The sequence below is a fragment of the Pararge aegeria genome, chromosome 4 (assembly GCF_905163445.1).
Source record: "Pararge aegeria chromosome 4, ilParAegt1.1, whole genome shotgun sequence".
NCBI lineage: Eukaryota > Metazoa > Arthropoda > Insecta > Lepidoptera > Nymphalidae > Pararge > Pararge aegeria.
In genome coordinates, this window is record NC_053183.1 from 2257824 (window position 1) to 2279243 (window position 21420).

The 21420-nt window shown below is 35.2% G+C and overlaps 1 protein-coding gene across 7 annotated transcripts; it reads right to left on the minus strand.

The window, feature by feature from the left end:
* Positions 1 to 5123: 5123 nt before the first annotated feature.
* LOC120623548 (homeobox protein extradenticle) lies at positions 5124 to 21199 on the minus strand. Of its 7 annotated transcripts, none has more exons than XM_039889603.1 (9): positions 20717 to 21199; positions 19915 to 20067; positions 17755 to 17933; positions 17206 to 17306; positions 16630 to 16780; positions 14675 to 14771; positions 12921 to 12986; positions 11323 to 11513; positions 5124 to 10067 (listed from the first exon to the last, which is right to left on the minus strand). In XM_039889603.1, the coding sequence occupies exons 1-8, from the start codon at positions 20973 to 20975 to the stop codon at positions 11332 to 11334; spliced, it is 1188 nt and encodes a 395-aa protein (XP_039745537.1). In that variant the 5' UTR covers positions 20976 to 21199; the 3' UTR covers positions 5124 to 10067; positions 11323 to 11331. The 7 variants fall into 7 exon arrangements, with proteins under 7 accessions (XP_039745537.1, XP_039745538.1, XP_039745536.1 ...); XM_039889604.1 differs by lacking the exon at positions 16630 to 16780 and adding an exon at positions 16815 to 16965 and having other exon boundaries at positions 11323 to 11510; XM_039889602.1 differs by lacking the exon at positions 16630 to 16780 and adding an exon at positions 16815 to 16965.
* Positions 21200 to 21420: the final 221 nt, after the last annotated feature.

Sequence of the window (21420 nt, forward strand, 5' to 3'; positions counted from 1 at the left end):
GGAGTTTATAGATCGAAGAAATTATAAATTACACCTTACAGATTCTCCTGCATTTCGCAGAGTAAGTAGATGTAGCAAATTAAGCTTAATTTTTATAAGACAAAATTAGCTGGCTTTCATAATAGATACATTTATTATTTTTATATACTTATGTGACTGACGTGAAGTATACGGTCGAAGAGAGTGTAAAATTAAGTTCATTTTTCGAAAATACTTCCCTATACTTACTTATTTTCTTCAAACTAAGCCATCAGCCTGCGGATCGATAGTCTTGACCTACTATTGATTGAAATATCTAATGCCTTTAACGAACCTGATGCACTTTTTACAAGCCTCAAGGTGGTTAACCTCTGCTCTACTCAAACCTACATCATATTTCCTTATTTTTTGTAATCTAGAGATCTTTTCGCTCAGTTATTAGGTGCAAATCCGTTTGCAAAAATTAGTTAACTTTAAACTAAACTAACTCTATAATTACGGTTTTTTTTTCTATTTTTGCATAAGCGTGTACCTAAATATTTTATTTGTAAAAGTTGATTACTTTTACAAATAAAATATTTACCCGTTTAGCGTTTAGCGTGGTTACCCGTGGACGAAAGCGATGTAAACATGACCAAGGAAGTAGCCGCCGAAACTACTGGCGAATAGTGTTATTATCTATCTTTGAATATCTACAGCTTATTTAATCTATCTGATCTACAGTAACTCTACGCAAGATGCAAAATATTAAATCCATCTGAGAAAAGAAATTAAAACATTCGTTTGCATTCAGAAGTTTGGAAGCCGCTGATCAAATTAAATAACTATTCGAATGTTTTTTGTTCTTGAATTGATACTGCCGCTGCATCGCGTCGCTAACACTCTCTATAGGACTTTTCTTATACACCAAGATATAAACTTTTTTTTGTGTAACATTTTCTACCAATGAATACAAGACGTAGGACAGTATTTATTTATTTTATTTATTTATTTGTGAACTATAAATTTTAACTATAAAACTATTTATTTGGATAAAGATCTGATAGGAACGTCAAAATCTTAAGATTGTACCTGTGTTTTGATTGTCAAATTATAACAAAAAAATGTATCTATTATGAAAGCCAACTTCTTAGCTAATTTTGTCTTATAAAAATTAAGCTTAATTTGCTACATCTACTTACTCTGCGAAATGCAGAAGAATCTGTAAGGTGTAATTTATAATTTCTTCGATCTATAAACTCCACACCAAACAGATCTTCGGCGATGTACCCTTTGCCCGCTGTTATCTGTGAAGATTTATTTATCTCCGACAATATTTATCAGATCTTCATTAAAATTACACAACACATAAAAATATAATTATTTAAATCGGTTCAAATTTAACGGAGCTATGAAGTAAAATTATTAAAAAATTATCGAGATAAAAAGTAGCCTATATGTTGACCAGGAATATCAGCTACCACTATACCAAATTTTATTTAAATCCGTTCAGTATATTTCACGTGATGCCCGGACAGACATATAGATAAAAATTAAATAAAAATCTGTTTGGACTCAGCATCGATTATAAAGCATCCCCCTGTCAAAATTTTCAAAATATATTTAATGTACAGAAATCTTCCAGTTACAGTTTTATTATAAGTATAGATAATATACTAGCGTACCCAGCCCGCTTCGCCGGGCTAGATTTTGCTTTATTTTATTTAAACATTAAACTTACATCATTAATTTTTTTAATTTAAGTCTCATAATATATTAAATCTTTTTTTTCTCTCCGTATTCATTCTCTTCTCGAGCGGGTGAAGATCATTATCTACACCCATGTTCACCCAACAATAGAATATCATCTTAGTGAATAAAAGCTGTATTTGACAGTTTGACAGTTCAAAAATAGGAGTGCTCCGATCGTCTCGCCAAACGATACAGGATTACTCGCCAGGTCAATCCGGAGATTCCCTGAAAGTTTCATTGAAATCGGTCCAGCCGTTTCGGAGCCTATACGGAACACACTTTCTCTTTTATATAGACACAAAAGGTCATGAGGTAAAAGCAAATAAAACGACAGTGTAACTACACAAAAATGTAATTTATTCAAAGTGATGGTCGCAATAACATTGAACTCGTCGTATACATGTGCCCACGCCGCCGCTTTACTTCGTATCACTACAGTAATCAAATCTTTTATTATAATCTATTATTAAAATCGTATAAATAGGTATGCGTTAGTTACACAGGCTGTTTGCTTTGTTTAGGGCAGGACAAGGAGAGTATTTATACCATTGGCAATTCATAAAACCTTTGGCTTAACTTTTGACAGAAAATAAAAGTTAATCTTTTTGTTGTTTCGTCACGTTTACCCCATCAGACTTCTGTATGCATCAAAAAAAGTAACGTACAATTGGTAAATAGAATGTTATAATCAGAATAAATTAAAATAAAAGAAAATACCTGCAGTCAGCATATCACAAATGTAGGTACAAAGTTATAGAATAATAACATATTATTGACAAATTGCAACAAATATAGGCACTGTGCCTCGCTGCGGTGGTTTCAAAGACGTTTTAATTTTAAAATATTTATTATTCAATAAATATGTAAATAAATAAATAAACTTTCAATTTGAAAAAAAAAAGACAAATAGTATAATTTGTCAAGAAAGTACATATTCCTTTATATATTTTTATTTAGTCGAAGCTTTCCCCGCACTGCACCAAATAAACAGAACACCCTGCATTTAAAGGACATAGGCAACGGCGTGTTCTATTATGATCATTGTAATTTTATTCCAATTATTATATTTTTTCTCTTTAACCTTTTCTTCGTATACTGTTTCAGATATCTTGATTAAGAAAACATCAACTTAATTCTATTAATTTCTTATTTATATTTTAATTATTTCTAAGTGGAACTATCCATTTCATTACGCTGCACGTGATCCAAGAGTAGGTGACTGATTTGTTTGAGTATTTTATACCATCCAAATTGTGTATCATGTAATAGCACTGTTTATTATTCCGTGTATCCATACAAGACTGAACCTGAGGTTCAAATCCTATTGGTTCCGAACATTTTTATATGCATTTTAAATTTATAAAATTGATATTTCCTCCAAGTGTAGCTAAAAACACTATTAATGTAAATAAAAAAATCTCTGTCTCTCTCTTAAAGTGACTGCTATAAAAACAGGATCACAAAGAATAATAAAATCTAAACAATCACGTTTTTGGGGTGGGGTTGCCCAGATATATTATCGACATATCTACATGTAGCATGTGCATCATAACCGATAAAGAACACTAAACAAAAAGGTCACCAGCTCTTGGTCTATTAGGCAATAGGTATACGATAAAGACCTATCCATTGAACTAAAACTACGAAAATCAATATCAAATCATTAACATTTAATCTATACACTGTGACTCAACCAAGCCAACTAGAGGAGTGGGTCACGGGTGGCATATACCCTCCCCGCCCGCATACCTCCTCAGACACCACCTTAGAACTGTACCCTTAGCACAACAATTTCACGCCTTAACCGTCAGAATAAAATAGACCTGACCTTCTCTAATAAAGCTTGAATTCGTCTAGTCGATGAATCTCACATTGGTGCTTTCATATTATAAGATATTTAGTACCAAAAGTATTTTATAACTTTGAGCTTTCTCCGTCGATATACATGAACAAAATACTTACAACTAAACTGTAATTTATAATTTCTTCGATCTATAAACTCCACACCAAACAGATCTTCGGCGATGTACCCTTTGCCCGCTGTTATCTGTGAAGATTTATTTATCTCCGACAATATTTATCAGATCTTCATTAAAATTACACAACACATAAAAATATAATTATTTAAATCGGTTCAAATTTAACGGAGCTATGAAGTAAAATTATTAAAAAATTATCGAGATAAAAAGTAGCCTATATGTTGACCAGGAATATCAGCTACCACTATACCAAATTTTATTTAAATCCGTTCAGTATATTTCACGTGATGCCCGGACAGACATATCGATAAAAATTAAATAAAAATCTGTTTGGACTCAGCATCGATTATAAAGCATCCCCGTGTCAAAATTTTCAAAATATATTTAATGTACAGAAATCTTCCAGTTACAGTTTTATTATAAGTATAGATAATATACTAGCGTACCCAGCCCGCTTCGCCGGGCTAGATTTTGCTTTATTTTATTTAAACATTAAACTTACATCATTAATTTTTTTAATTTAAGTCTCATAATATATTAAATCTTTTTTTTCTCTCCGTATTCATTCTCTTCTCGAGCGGGTGAAGATCATTATCTACACCCATGTTCACCCAACAATAGAATATCATCTTAGTGAATAAAAGCTGTATTTGACAGTTTGACAGTTCAAAAATAGGAGTGCTCCGATCGTCTCGCCAAACGATACAGGATTACTCGCCAGGTCAATCCGGAGATTCCCTGAAAGTTTCATTGAAATCGGTCCAGCCGTTTCGGAGCCTATACGGAACACACTTTCTCTTTTATATAGACACAAAAGGTCATGAGGTAAAAGCAAATAAAACGACAGTGTAACTACACAAAAATGTAATTTATTCAAAGTGATGGTCGCAATAACATTGAACTCGTCGTATACATGTGCCCACGCCGCCGCTTTACTTCGTATCACTACAGTAATCAAATCTTTTATTATCTATTATTAAAATCGTATAAATAGTATGCGTTAGTTACACAGGCTGTTTGCTTTGTTTAGGGCAGGACAAGGAGAGTATTTATACCATTGGCAATTCATAAAACCTTTGGCTTAACTTTTGACAGAAAATAAAAGTTAATCTTTTTGTTGTTTCGTCACGTTTACCCCATCAGAGACTTCTGTTTGCATTAAAAAAAGTAACGTACAATTGGTAAATAGAATGTTATAATCAGAATAAATTAAAATAAAAGAAATACCTGCAGTCAGCATATCACAAATGTAGGTACATAGTTATAAAATAATAACATATTATTGACAAATTGCAACAAATATAGGCACTGTGCCTCGCTGCGGTGGTTTCAAAGACGTTTTAATTTTAAAATATTCATAATTTAATAAATATTTACAAAAATAAATATGTAAATAAATAAATAAACTTTCAATTTGAAAAAAAAAGACAAATATAAAAAGTTAAAATAATCCATTATTTATTTTTTGAAAAGGACAAAGTTTAGTCAATACAGTACATATTCCTTTATATATTATGTTATTTAGTCGAAGCTTTCCCCGCACTGCACCAAATAAACAGAACACCCTGCATTTAAAGGACATAGGCAACGGCGTGTTCTATTATGATCATTGTAATTTTATTCCAATTATTATATTTTTTTCTCTTTAACCTTTTCTTCGTATACTGTTTCAGATATCTTGATTAAGAACACATCAACTTAATTCTATTAATTTCTTATTTATATTTTAATTATTTCTAAGTGGAACTATCCATTTCATTACGCTGCACGTGATCCAAGAGTAGGTGACTGATTTGTTTGAGTATTTTATACCATCCAAATTGTGTATCATGTAATAGCACTGTTTATTATTCCGTGTATCCATACAAGACTGAACCTGAGGTTCAAATCCTATTGGTTCCGAACATTTTTATATGCATTTTAAATTTATAAAATTGATATTTCCTCCAAGTGTAGCTAAAAACACTATTAATGTAAATAAAAAAATCTCTGTCTCTCTCTTAAAGTGACTGCTATAAAAACAGGATCACAAAGAATAATAAAATCTAAACAATCACGTTTTTGGGGTGGGGTTGCCCAGATATATTATCGACATATCTACATGTAGCATGTGCATCATAACCGATAAAGAACACTAAACAAAAAGGTCACCAGCTCTTGGTCTATTAGGCAATAGGTATATTATAAAGACCTATCCATTGAACTAAAACTACGAAAATCAATATCAAATCATTAACATTTAATCTATACACTGTGACTCAACCAAGCCAACTAGAGGAGTGGGTCACGGGTGGCATATACCCTCCCCGCCCGCATACCCCCTCAGACACCACCTTAGAACAGTACCCTTAGCACAACAATTTCACGCCTTTAACCGTCAGAATATAATAGACCTGACCTTCTCTAATAAAGCTTGAATTCGTCTAGTCGATGAATCTCACATTGGTGCTTTCATATTATAAGATATTTAGGTACGTAAATATTAAGTACCTACCTGAAGTATTTTATAACTTTGAGCTTTCTCCGTCGATATACATGAACAAAATACTTACAACTACTTTTGAAAAATCTGTTTCATATCAGTAAAGGAAAAAAAAATTGTCATCCCCTTATGGGGTAACGTAGATAATAATTTAAATGAAATAAATGGAATATTCAATTCAATTCAATTCAATTATTCAACGCTCGTTGTGAAATGTTGGTAAACTAAAAATCAGTAGCATGGAATTGGTAACTCTAAGTCCAGTAAAATGGACCTTATTTTACTTTAAGTATGAGTTTCGTTTATCAAAAACCAACTCCACGAATTTAGCCGTGTTCATTACTAAGAGAACAATTCGCAGCACATTATTACAATAAAAAAAACAATCAAATAATACACTTACTAGATATAAATAAACTGTTAACGCAGTGTTATAATAATAGTAAATGTTTTTTTTTTTTTAATTCAAACGATTTCATATTATGGTTGAGTTCGTACCCAAGGTGTGTCCGAGTGACGTCATGTTCGACACTCGCCTAATCGGCCTGGCAGTCTAGTACATGAAAGAATAATATTCTGTGCCGACGACATTATTATTTAGCACCGAATAATATAATTTTAAAATATAATATATTTCATAGTATTTTACCCTTAGTCCGAGCTTGCACAGCTCGCAAACGTCGATCGAGTATCGAAACTTAATTAAACGTTCCTAATATTCCTTACAAAGAAGAACTTATTTTAAATCATACATCCCGATTTTTTATTCCCATTCTCTATTATTTACTGAGGGCCGCCGGCTATAGATGAATAGATAACCTCGATCTTCAACTAGGAGAATTAGTTATATTTAATTTACTGTTTCTGTCGAATATACAACAGGTATATCAAACTGACTGATCTCAGTTATTTTTTATAGACATGGGTGTATTATGTATATGAAAGACATTTTTTGGTGTCGTTTCAGTCTTGTTACAAAATATACGAACGGGTTGTAACAATGTTGGATTATTTAGTTTCGATACTCGAAAACCATCTACGCAGAGGTGTGAAAACTCGTACTCAGAATAATGCTTATATTCGTTTAGCAAACCTTTTACTTTCCTCACGTAGATCCCTCTATATTATACGCAGACAGTGGTGCCAATTCTGTTGTACAAAAATCTCTAATCGATCCTAAATTGACCAGTTTAAAAAAGTACCATCCCTTTCATTTGTTCCATGTAGAAAAGGATAGCACGTTTTTAAGACTCGTAAATTTGGTGTAAATTTGGTAATAAATTTGTGTGCAATCTAAACTGAATTGACAAGTTTTGAAAATAGTGCGGCCATTGTTTTTATATTTTATCTGTTCTTTGTAATAAAAAAAAACATAGCACTGTTAACAAAATTGTCGGGTCAATAAATAGTGCTGTGCTATTTGAGTTGATAAATTGATAGGACTTGTATCAGCTGTAACTGTTAAATGACTTTAATTGAAATTTATAAGTTTTTTATAAAAAAATTTAAGTACGCTTAAAAATATAAAAAAAATTAAAGCAAAGAACTACTTTTAAACCTGTCAATTTAGTTTAGAGTACGTTCGCAAAACTAATAGAAGCCCTACTGATATTCACAACACCTAAGATTTTAATTGAAAATGAACAAATTAATACGTTAAAACTTATTTTAAAAGGATAAAATCGCTTACTGGTACATAGTAAATAGGAGTTCACGTGAAAAAAAAAATACTCAGCGTGCGCTGACTTTTATAACTTCGTCACTAATAAAATTTTAAAATTGCACACTTTATTTCGGCGGTGCGGGTAGAATACCAACTGGCAATAACACTACCCTACAAAGTATTTACTCATAACGCAAAAAAACGTTATTTTTACTTTACCAATTGGATAAGTTACCTGTCTCATCCCTTTCGTTTTGACCAAGCCCGATCTCCGGCCGGGAAACCTTGTAACTTGGCCTAGCTTTGTTTTTTGTTTGCTCTTTGACTGCAATCTTATCTAGTGAGGATGAATGATTCACAGAATTTAGAACATACAGAACCCTCATTATTGCATGCAGAGCATTGTGGCCAAAAACAGTGAAAAAGCCCCCGCGAGTCTCACTTCACACTCACCGAATGTTGCTAGCTGACAACCTTTTTTAACGTTTTATGGTAAACGTGTAGAACATTAGAGGTAAAATAATTACTGGCTAAATGGTATGAAGTGGCTAACCGTTTGTTCGAGAAACACTACTGAAGTGGAGTGATTTTTGATGCTTCAATATAATAATTAAAGCATCAGTCGTGTACAAGGTTTCTGTACGTTATTAATTCTGTATCGCTCGACGTCACATCTTTGTAGGTAGGGTTAGCTCTTTGGCTAGCTCCTAGCAAACAAGATTACTTTCATTGTATTTATATCGCTATAATTATGGTACGAAGTAACAGCAGTTTTAAAAAAAAATTGAAACTGTGACAAAAAGTGTACAGCAGATAGATGTATTGCCAGGCGAAAAAATACCTCATACTCGCCCCATCAAACTAGTCAGCAAAAAAACATATATTAACGCTTACAATATAAACATTACCTAAATAAACTTACACGCTATCGTAAATTTATATTCACCGTATGGTAAGGATTATATTTATTTATTTAATATTAGTATATACTTCGTCCATTTCACTATTTTCTACTCGGCAGACTCAAAAAGCAATGCGCCTTGCGTCAGGGCGAGCCGATATACGCAATCACCAAAGTACCGGATCGATTGAGCGCAATAAATGTAATAATTTATAACTAAAACCCAACTAGGTCACGAAAGTTAAGTGTAAGAAGTTAAAATAAATCCGCCATATTGAAATTTAGCAAATAAAAGCATTTAGTGAAGAAAAATTATACGTACAGACGTACTGAAACATTCTATACAACCCTTGTTACGCCGTAATTATTTGGTGCGTCGCTTCGGATTGAAATATGTCAGTGAACATTGAATTGCAATCGCATAAAACGCTAAAATGTTTTATAATTAATGCGAGTTTAAAAATCACCGAGCTGAGCTGTCCTGTTTGACTTTCAAATATCTAGCGATACCAGTGATAGTTTTACGACTGCCCTCCCTCAACACGGAGCTATCTATTTTTGGAGTGTACCGTCAATTTTTCTTTAACATGCAATAGAAAATAGTATAACGGACGGGGTATATTTTAGTGAAAGTTTATAAAAAGAGATCCTGTCACTTGCTGCGGTAATACTGCCGAATACTTGACTTTAGAAACAATCACTGGGCCAAAATAATACTTTTCGAGAGCTGGCGTAAAATTAATCACAATACAATAATAATAATTTATGTCCAGTAATATCCTCATTGTTATATGTATATATATTATATATATATAGTTCCAGTTTAAATAAATTCCATGAATATGTTGACCTATTTGTCATGCAACGACTAATATAAACGCCTGCATTCATTTGTCGACTCAAAAATTCTATGCAAAGGTTTATGTGTAGGAATGTATTACACTTTCTGTGATGAAATATGGCGTCGTCATTACATTTAAAGAGTACGTTTTAAATAGATCATGACATTTTTTATTAAATTAAAGTGGCTTTCTACCCTTAGACACGTTGCTTGATGTATCTACATAACTCTGAGAATATTACTGAACATTTTAATAATAAAACAATATTACAATAAATACTCAAGTTAACGTTATTAAATTGTAAAAAAAAATACACAATACAAATTGATTGAATTTCAATAGAAATCGCGTGTAAAACAACATTTAGCTAGAGTTAAGTGTAGACGCAGTAGTATAGTATACGGGGTCCTACGAGCTAGGGCGGCCACGGCCGCGGTGTCGCAACTTATAGTAATGGCAATTTTGTGGAAGCTGCGCGATTTTGCAGGCCCTAAAACAAGAGAGGAGAAGTCGTGAGAGCTCTTGTGTGAACGAAGCACCAATACATTCCTGACGGCTGGAAGTCCACTGGGCCGGCTTTTAAGTCAGAGTAGCATGCAAGTTCGATGCAGTCCTTGAAACCAGTTGAAAAAAGGACTTTATTTGTCTAGATCAGCATGTTTTCGTCCTGTAGGTGTCGTCCAAGTAAATTGTTTCGGCTATATGAAACTTAGAATGAAAGCAAGGCAACACGAGCGGTCAATCAACCCAGCCTACGGTCACGCGAGGGATTTACACTTGACCCACACGTTATTTTTTTTTCTCTGATACCGAATATTATTTAATATATTATTTTAAAAATAGTATTTCACCAAATACTAACCGGATATAGCGAACTAACGCATGAACGCCAACATCTATTATTAATTTTGCCCCCAAAAGCTAACCGGTACAAAAAATTTACTGAAAATGCAAATGTGCAGCAACATGAGTCGAACGCTTCGGTCACACCAATGTCGTGCCCATTCATCGGCGCGGCCGATGGACAGTAAAGACAGAGAGAGAAAAAAAAGGTACGTAAAACAAGCATTGAAAATATATGTTTTGACTTAATAATAGTTCGCGGATAGATAGGGGTGAATTTCTGTCGTTTATTAGGTTTTATCTAAGTCACAGGGACATCACCATCTCCAACTATATACGTCCAAAGTCACGCATAGGTCTTTTGGCATGGATTCCCCCTGCCACAATCTTGTACCGCGAATATTAGGTCGCCGCTCCCGCACCTTGAGACCCAAATTCCCAGCGGATTTGCTTATCTCGAAGTCTGCGCTTTTTTTTATTGTAACAATTGACGGATCTAGCAAATGGTCCACCTGATGTTAAGTGGAAACACATCGCTTATAAACAGATTAACACTTCGTAGGGTATGCGAGGGACAAGTCCAGCAAAGTGCTGCGTGCAACACCAATATGAGTCATAGATGTTTATTTATTTATTCATAAGACACACCAGCAATTATTTGTAACAACATTCACGAATTCATTCAAAATTTAATTTTGTGTTAGAATTATAAAATCTGTCTAGTGCCATTACAATAATTAATTATGGGTGTTAATGGTGTGCCTGTAATTACACTGACAGCCACAATGCTGCTTTGCGGCAGAAATAATTATGATGGTAGATACTTCCCCGGACGAGCTGCGTCACAAAAAGTTAAAAAAAAAAGTAGTATAGTGTCGCTGGGAATGCTCTGAGGATGTTACCTGCGGCGCCTAGGGTGAAAGGTCTTGGTGCATGGGGTCGTAGGCCATGGACGCGTCGTAGGGCGGCTGTGGCTGGTCGTAGCCGGGCGCCGGCAGCGAGTAGCCCATGGAGTCCTGCGTGGGCGCCGGGGACATCATGGGCGTCGCCGTGCCCGACGCGGCGCCCATGGAGTACGGGGAGGCGCCCGCTGCTACGGGAGACACGCGTCAGTTACCAGGCGGTGAATGACGGACATTAAGTTTTCAAATTGTTTTTTTTTAAACTGGAATGTTCGCTCATTCGTGTACGCAGTGTTTTTTTTGACTATGACGCGTCCGTGCTAATGAATAAAGGCGACTTTTTGGCATTCTGCTATAAATATTGGAATTCCGCAAAGTGACGCCACTTTGCAGAATTCCATGAAAAATTATAATAAAAATTAAGCTTAATTTGCTGTACTCCGCGAAAAGCAGGGAAATCTGTATGGTGTAATTTATAATGCCTTCAATCTTTATACTCCACCAAATAGATCTTCGGCAACGCACGTTTCGATTCTCCTGCTTTTCGCGGAGTATAGCAAATAAAGCTTAATTTTCAGACAAGACAAGTCAGAGTTTTAGCGCAATTTCAAATAGTTGCCTTTTTCATTGGCACTCTAAAACTACGATTGTTATATATATTCTTTAGGTTCTTACATTGCAAGTGCAAAACACGACTTAGTATTACTCATAAATAATAATTTAAAAAAAAAATCGATCATGTAAAATTGACTTAATTTAACTCGTTTTGAGTTTATATAATTTTAGTTGTTATTATTTCTTTTAATATCATAACTAAGTATGCGCGAACTGTAGGTATTTTTTCGATTGATAACGGTATGTCGATATGGCACTTTTATGCTGAAAATGTATATACATTTACCGTATATTTATATACGGTAGATATAAGATGACATGCGGACACAAATGAGCAAACAAAACCGCGGTATCATTATAATAGACTTAATTTCTTAGTCATTAATAATAATAATAATAACATTTTATATAATTATTTGATAGTTGATGTAGAAAAGGGAAAGATTGTATTATTGTATGCAAATAGACTAAACTCGGCTGTACACATATCTATACGAAATTGACAGCTTTAAATATAGTGTTTTTTAATTCCCGTTACTTTTGTCCACTTAATGCTACTGCCTCATTTATTAACCTTTCAAATGTAATTGGATAGACGGACAGAAACTTGAATATGTCTACGGAATCAGTGGCGTGCATAGAGGGTGTGCACAGGATATCCAGATGATAAAAAATTCAGAAAATGTCCAGTACAAGTTATAAAAACTTAAGGGACGACTTTTTATAACTCTTACAAAGGTGGCTTAGCGCGCTTCTAAGCGATAAGGCCAACTTTATTGTTTTAATTAACTTCCGCTTTCCCTGTTAACTCATTGCGTACAATTAAACTTTAAATAAAGCGTCAAAAACTTTGCTGTCAATTTTGTGTATAGCTGTGAACAGTCGAATTCGCACTAGTAATCAGAGCCAATCTTAAAGACTGTTTTAAGGGAGTACTGTACTGTTTTGAATAAGTTTATAATAAGAGGGCAATATCTGTTTACTGTTGTATGTGGCGTGGCCGGCCGGCGAGCGAGCTTCGCGCCTGCCCGCGCCCGCCCACGACAAGTCTGTGTGCGGAAACCAGGCTATGTAGTCTTACCCCCGCGCTCATATCATAAACCTCCTATAGTAAAAACAAGTATTTACTTGTTGCAACATGTGTAATTGATACAATTCTGCCCGTTTTCACTCAATATAAAGGATTTTTTTTTTCTAATACAATTTAGCCCTTGACTGCAATCTTACCTGTTGGCAAGTGATCATGCAGTCTAAGATGTAGCGGGCTAACCTATTAGGGAGTATGGTAGTCATACCCCTAAGAGGTTCCTACCCGAAATCACACCGAAACTAAATCGCTTAGCGGCACGTCTTTATCGGTAGGGTGTTAACACAGACCAGAGAAAATTCAGAAATTATAAATTCTCAAATTGCCTCTCCTACTTAAATCCACAGCGCTCACCGTTCCGCCAGGGCGTTCGTCATAAAGTAAATGATGAAAAAGCTTGGTTATAAACTCTGCTTGCTCTAACCAGATTGCTTTGTAATAACAAACATAACATACGGCTACGTATATTTTGGGCTTGTTCTGTAGTTTTAAGTTTACAAATGTATTCATCGCCATCATCTCACTACCTATGTATACATTTGAAAAAAGAAATATTTGACTTTGACTTTGAAATCTAGGAAACTCCTAAATCTTTATACCTTATATAGGTGTTGTAGAGAAAATAAATTCAGTATTTTTTAATCTTCTTAAATCTTTAAGAAAAATGAAAATAGAAGATGGCAAATGTCAAACACAAAATCTGATGGAAGACGGGCAAAATGTCTACCTCGGTAACAATAACAGTATTTTAGACCATTTCGAAATTTGAAAATGGCGCTCTGACAGTTGCATAAATAGCTTGTAACTATAGAAGGTTTAAAAAACGATTTTCTTAAATATGGGGCGCTTTTAAGACATTGAAATCAAGTAAATAAGATCTAGGACATTTTATCCTATCGCGACTCTTATTAGATTCATTCAGACTGAGACATTGAAAAAAACTTTCTGCGGAAAAAACTGGTAGAAAAAATACATACTTTTAGTTAAAATACATAGAAAAGAAATTATTTTAAATAGGCCTACTGTACACTTTTCAAACGTCAAGTCTGTCTGTGTAACAGTAAAACTTAAAAAAAAAATTATATACAATTCAACACATATTTTTTTTTTTTATATGTTGGGTGCCGAAGCTTGTTGTCTCGAAAGCATACTATTGAGAATCATTCTAGTCGTATACTTACTGTGCTTCTACTTATTTCATTTTTTAATTTTTTTATTTATCTTTTTCATTTGCACGTCACTCGGCTCAGCTGAAAATCAGTGGCGTGCATCACCTATAATGCATGGCAAATGCTGAGCTGTACACCCTTTCTGTCTGGTATTACACACAGACATTCTACTACACTACACTATATTCATATAAGATGTACTGTTTGTAACACTTAACACAAATAAATGTATTTTCTTTCTTAAAAGCTTTAATTTTAAGAAATCAAACCAGTAGCACATCTTCATTATAGACGCCATAAAAATTAAAAAAAAAAACTAATGTTTTAAGTATCTGTAAATAGGCCTATTTGAAAAAGGAATGTTTTTGTTTATCGAGAATCAAACTCGATTTGTTTTTTAATAGATTGTCTAAGAGGTCGAAAATTACCTTCGGGATCATATAACATATTGGGGGCATAACAGCTAAAAGGGGTTACTCACCGGCTGCTTTCTTAGCGGCGTAGAGGTTGGCCTCCTCTTGCGCTTTACCAATGTTCTTCTTGTAGCGAATACGCTTATTTCCGAACCAATTGGATACCTGCAAAACAAACAAAGTTGAATATTTGATAGAAGCAGGCGTTTTCTTTTTATGAGTAGTCTAATTTTTTTTCATGTATTCGTATGTAGTTATTTGAATGTAGGTTTATAATAACTATACACCACCTATTTGTTCTTGCTCTTGTTTTCCTAATCCTAAGGTTGCCTGGCAGAGAACGCTTTTAAGCGATAAGGCCGCCTTTTATATTCTACTCCAGTCTCTGTGTTTCTCTCAATTCTTCCTTTATTTTCCTAACTGTGTAGTGGTGTACAAATAAAGAGTTTAAAAAAATAAATACTTTGCGAAATTCCGTGCTATACGATCTTAATTTGAAGCGGTGATAGCGCAGTGGGTAGGAGCTCGACTTCACTTTCGAAGGGCCGAGTTCGAGTCCCAGCACGCACCTCTTACTTTTCTAAGTTATGTGCGTTTTATGTAATAAAAAATATCACTTGCTTCGACGGTGAAGGAAAACATCGTGAGGAAACCTGCATGCCTGAGATAATGTTCTCAAAGGTATGTGGAGTCCACCAATCCGCACTGGGCCAGCGTGGTGGACTACGAACTTGACCCCTTCTCATTGTGGGAGGAGACCCGCGCCCTGCAGTTTGCCGGCAATGGGTGATGACATATGAAGATGAAGCTTAATCTACTTTACTGCGCGAAAAACAATGTTAGTGTAGGCTAAAAAAGACCAATGTTTTCGTTGTAAAGTCAACATCTCCTGAGAATGCTACGGTCGCGGAGCGAAACGTGCGTAGACAGTAAACACAAATTTAAAACAAGATCTCCTGCTTTTCGCGGAGTATAGCAAATTAAGCTTAATAATAATTTAGACGGCCGATTCGCGCAGTGGGCAGCGACCCTGCTTTCTGAGCCAAGGCCGTTTGTTCGATTCCCACAACTGAACAATGTTTGTGTGATGAACATGAATGTTATTCAGTGTCTGGGTGTTTATCTATATATTATAAGTATTTATGTGTATTATTCATATATTAATTATTCATCAGTCTTCTTAGTACCCATAACACAAGCTATGCTCACTTTGGGGCTAGATGGCGATGTGTATATTGTCGTAGTATATTTATGTATTTTATTTATTTATGCTCACTGTAAACAAAGTGAAGATTTCTTCTCATTTTTTATTTTATTATAGGCTCACAGCTGTTTTAAGGGGGTTGGTCTAATCAAAGTACTTGTCCCAGTGTAAATCTTAAAAACAGTTTTCACAGAAATTCTCAGAAATTCTTTTCTTTGCGTATTGTCAGCGTGGTTCACTACGGCCTAAACCATTCTTATTCTTAGAAGAGATTCGTGCACGGGTTGATAGTTTATGATAGGAGAGGCATGTTGATAAAGGTTGTTGTTCATGGGGACAAGGAAATGCGTTGAGTGCTTTCAGGATACGTAATAGGGCTTACTTGGTCAAAAGCAATAGAATAATTTATGTCTAACGCCGATCAAACTTAGCCAAAACTATTTAAGTCGTGACTTTTTATTCGTGAGACAGCATCAGAAGTGGGATCAACTGACAACTCGCGAGAACCTGCAGAACATTGTTGCGACAGCTTCGATATAACCCTACCTGCACCTCTTCACTATATAGATAGGGATTTGTAAAACGTGAATACGTAATCGTAGATAGAGGACGCGTTCAAGTTGCATCTCAATATTCGTGAGTATTTGAGAGACATTGGTGCCACAGCGTCGAGCTAGCTCCGCCTTCACTTCTTCGCTCGGGTAAGGATTCGCTAGATGTGAATGGAATTAATCGTTGAGCAAGTCGAGGGCCCGTTTACAGAATTTGCGTCTCTATATTCGTGAGTCAACATCAGAAATGGGATCAACTCGCGAGTACCTGGGAGACGTTGATGCCACAGCGTCGAGCTAATTCCGTTTTCACTTCTTCACTGGGGTAAGGATTCGCTAGATGTGAATAGAAGTAATCGTTGAGGAGGTCAAGGGCCCGCTTACTGAAGTTTCGCCTCTTTCGCCGCGAGTCGAGAAACCTGAGGAGAGGAGCTTGAGTAAATCAATCAGTACCTGAGAGACAGTGATGCCGCACTTGCGCGCCAGCTCCTCCTTAGCCTCTTCACTGGGGTAAGGGTTGGAGAGGTGTGAGTAGAAGTACTCGTTCAGGATCTCTGATGCCTGCTTGCTGAAGTTGCGGCGCTTTCGACGCGCGTCCAGGAAACTGCAAGCGTTATTACATCGTCAGTTTCTTTTCATTGTTAAGCTCATTTTTTTTTTTAATTTCCTCTCTTTTAATTTTTTATTTTAAATTGAGGCCGAGGTTGAGCTGGGCACGACAATTTATTGATAATTTTGGAAAAAGGCGGCAGTTTGTTACGGAGCCAATGAAATAAAAACAGAAACACTTATTAGTATTATAAAAAGTTGGATAGAAATAAAAATAGAATGAAAAAGGGCATACCGTGAACGTAAGATCATAACTGCTTCACATGTGGACTGTTTCAACTGCATCTGAATGGAACTGAACTTCTTGTGGATAATCTGCACCATGCGCTCTATCTCCTATTATAAAACACAACAGATGACCATTTGTTCATTCAAGTTAAAAGTCATGAATGCCAGCTCTACTCGGATTAGGATTTATCCAAAAGAATTAACAATACAAACTTTTAAAATGCATATAATAATTTCGGAACCTGCAGCCTGAGCACTTTACCACTAAGCTACGGTTCGTAAACCACCGACGATCTAACTAATATATTTGCTTTTATTATTTTTTAACATTTTCATAAATAGTAATTGAAATATATACATTTTAGGACATGTAAGAATAAATGTAGTATCGGTCAAATTTATCGAAACATATATTCATTTCGACATCGGTGATATGAGAACCGTAGCTTAGTGGTAAAGCGTTCAGGCCGCGATTGTCAGTGAGTCGCAATGAAGTTAACTCGTGGATTGAATAACTTGGTGCATTAAATAGTCTTAACAGGCATTGGGGTCTCACCTTAGGAGTGATGGGTCTGGTGCGGCTCTGCTCGCGCAGAAGATTCATGACGTGCGTGGTAAACTCGTTACAAGCGTTCTCGTACTTGTCAAGCTCCTGGTGGTAGATCTGTCGGATCTGGGCCAGCTTCGCGCGGTAGTCGGAATGCTCGATCGCGTTATCTGCTTGGGCCACAGTGCCTTAATTTGCAGCAAACGGGACAGAAAGAGTACATGCATTCCTGACCCAATATGCGTTCTGTTAGTACATGCATGGTTTGTCTCAGAGATGTTATGGAAAGAAAACGAAACTTTCGGACATCGGAAATAAAAATGTAAACGAAACCGTTACCGAATCTGATAATTTTAGTAGCTATTGTCCACGTTCTTCGTCCGCGTTTTTTACTGTTTTTTCATGGGAACTGTTTGATTTCCTGAGATAAAAAGTATCCTATATTTCTTTCCGTCCTTTCAACTAACTCTAAGCTAAAAATCAAGTCTATTTAAGGTGTAAAATACACTGTTGCAATTTGGTATGGATTGTAAGACCATGTTACACCATCCAAGTAAGATAAAAACATTGTCTAAGACATATGTAAAAGATTTGAATAAGATTGGTTGCACATCACAATATTCATTTATTTTAAGTTTGTAGGCTCAGTCTATAGCACTTTTAAAACATCAGGTCTGTCTGTTTGTAGTAACTCTACCACTGGTTTGGAGGGCAGATTCTAATTGGTCATTTCTTAGCCATAATAGTTAGTCACCCAATCTTGTGGGATGATAATTACAATTCCTTAAAGATCTGAATTTGGTATAATCTTATTTATATAACTATATCCAGATAACATGTTTCATATCCATAACATCCCTGGTTCATTTCATCCTAATTCACTTTGTTACAAAGCTCTAAACCACAGTCCATGAGGCAATCACAATGGAATTAAAGTGCTCAATTCTATCTATATATATTTTTTATTTTTATTTTTAATTCTTATATGTTATGAAAATATTATACTTAGATTTATTCTGAATTGATGTTATTTATGAGTTATTTTTATTTCATAATAAAATTTTTGTTTTCTTTAAAAGTCACAGCAGTAACGTCATAATGATGCAAATTTAGAAGGTAACTATTTATTCTACTTCATGTTTTTCTGTTGTATATATATGCCCACCAGAAGCCATGCCAGAAAACTGTACCTCAACACACAATTTTTTTATCTTCTATTACAAGCACAATCCAGAAGTATCTAAATAAATTACCTATTCATAATTACTGACTTTCAATAAATACTGCTAACAACTATTCCAACAAATAGAGAATTAATGTTAGTCTACCAAATTATACACATTTCAGTATATTGGGCGCACTGAAAGCATATTTAGCACCATCACCACACATTAATATAAGGTGTCCATTTAAGAATTTTAGTTTCATCATGGCAACATTTTAACAATCTTACATTGACAATGCTTAGAAACCAAGACTTTATAGACAAAAATCCCAAGTAATAAGACAAAACCATAATGTCTTAAATGGGCAGATTGCTACTTAAATATTATCAATAAATTGCATAAAATACAATAATAGCCTATTGACAAACAAAATTTCAGAACAGTATATTTGTACTATCACCCAAAACTAAATTAAGCATATTTTATTTTAAATTGCAATCAGAGCTCCACATTGTTCAAACCTACTTATAAAATGTTGTCATTTATAAACATTTTAGGAGTTAAGAAACTTAATTACTTTTTTAAAGTACCCACATACATAGGTACTGCATAAAAGTACTATGGTATAACATGCTGTAAGATTTTTTGACATAAAAGCAACTAACAATTTTTTGCAAAACTTATTGCAATTGTCTTTAAGACTGACTTTACGCTGACAGGTAGAACCTGTCAGCGTAAAGACAGTCTTTGTTTAGCATAAATGCAAAAAAAAAATACAGCATAGTCTCACAGATTACTCTGAATAGAGAACCAATTGGCTGAATGTAATATTTTGTGATTAAGATTGAGTAACAATACCCATGCCGTGGGAACAGCAGCCAAGAATACATTGGTCACCAACCTTCCTCTTCGACCCTTACGTCTAGTGGTGGCAAACCCTCTGGTCCAGCAGGGGACTGTTTATAGGCTATTGGTTGAGGGAATAATATCAAAGCACAATTACCCCATTCTCCCGCAGCAGCTGAAGCTGATGCCGCAGCACCTGCTCCACCACCCTTCTCAGGGCCAGCAACACCCTCCGCAATCAGCATGTTATCTAACCTCATCAGTTGTGGGTCTGGGGGCTCCTCCTCTTGTGTATTGCGGAGTGATAGAACTAATAACAATATTAAAAAGCTAGCTATGATAAAGTCAAGTGAAATTTCTAAACAGCTTGTGCATATCCAAACTCTGAAGAATAGTGTATAACAGAATATTAACCCCACCTGAGATACCAATAGGTAGACGTTATAGCAGCCTTGATGAGACTCCTAAATTGTTAGCAGAAGGCAAGAAGAAACTACTGGACTAACTGCGTAGAAACTTGCATGAGGGGTCACAATACCCATAATCAACCCTGAAGTGACTGTGAGAAGAAGCTATAATTAATCTAGGTTGCCAGATAATAGTAATAATAATAATAATATGATGAACTCTGTTACCCTCTATACTCTGTAAACAACAGCACTACTTTGAGACCTACCTGAGTAGTTTAGAGATTTATGTATAACTAATGGTATTGGCACCATTGTGATTAAAATATTTATTTTCTAAATGTAACTGGCCATCAATTATGTTTAGGCAACCATTATATAGAACAGTTAACACTAAAATAGCTCTGGACCACCACACATCACATGGGGTTTTTGATAAATTTTACTTACGTTTGTTTTTATTTTGTCAGTATGAAAAAAGTCTAAATTGTATTTAAAGCCCTGCCGTCGTGTGTATTGTTGAATCCTGTAGAAAACAAAACTATAAATTACCTGTTTTTTCTTTAATTTCACACAACACAGAAAAAAGTGCAGGCTTCATCCTGTGACAGTTTAGCGTGTGTTTCCTGGCTTGCGCCTCGTCGAGGCTCTGGTCGGTTATGTTCATGATTTGTTGCAGGATTTCGCCAATATCCTGTTTCCTTGCCTCGCCATCGCCAGAGGCGGGCGCGCCGTCACCGCCAGGCAGCCCGTAGCCTTGAGGTCCCATGAGACCACCACTATGCGCCATCATTCTATTCGGATCGTCCATTTTCTAACTCGCAACGCATAAATTCACCAAAAACTTACACTAAATACGTATACTTGTTTGTACGTGATATAAACCGTGGTATCATAAAATAAAACAATTCCAAAACTAATTAATAGCTTCGCTTGGGAAGCCCTCACTTCTCCCTCCGTTCTTCAGCCAGCAATAAAATGGCCGACTTCTTTGTGCTGTCAAATTCTAAAATATTTGCAAAAGAAAACAAATAATTAAACTATTTCCCTCGCGCTTCATCTCATAATCATTTACGCTGTGATACGAAAGAGATAGTAAATAATGTTGCCACAAAATGGTCTGTAGCAAAATACCATTTTATTTTATTACAGATGCCTCGTTTACATTAACATATCACGACTTTTAGTATATATTAATCACTATAACTTAGAAGTTTACCTTGTATGCCTACCTAAGCTCAAAATGATACTTATTT

What these genes read in the sequence shown, in the direction of transcription:
- LOC120623548 (XM_039889603.1), bottom strand. Translation starts at nt 20,975, where the DNA reads ATGGACGATCCGAATAGAATGATGGCGCATAGTGGTGGTCTCATGGGA. An exon ending in CCAGACCCATCACTCCTAAG is followed by an intron (nt 17,307 to 17,754) that starts GTGAGACCCCAA and finishes GTTTTATAATAG; the next exon opens with GAGATAGAGCGCATGGTGCA. An exon ending in GTTATGATCTTACGTTCACG is followed by an intron (nt 16,781 to 17,205) that starts GTATGCCCTTTT and finishes TCCTCTCCTCAG; the next exon opens with GTTTCTCGACTCGCGGCGAA.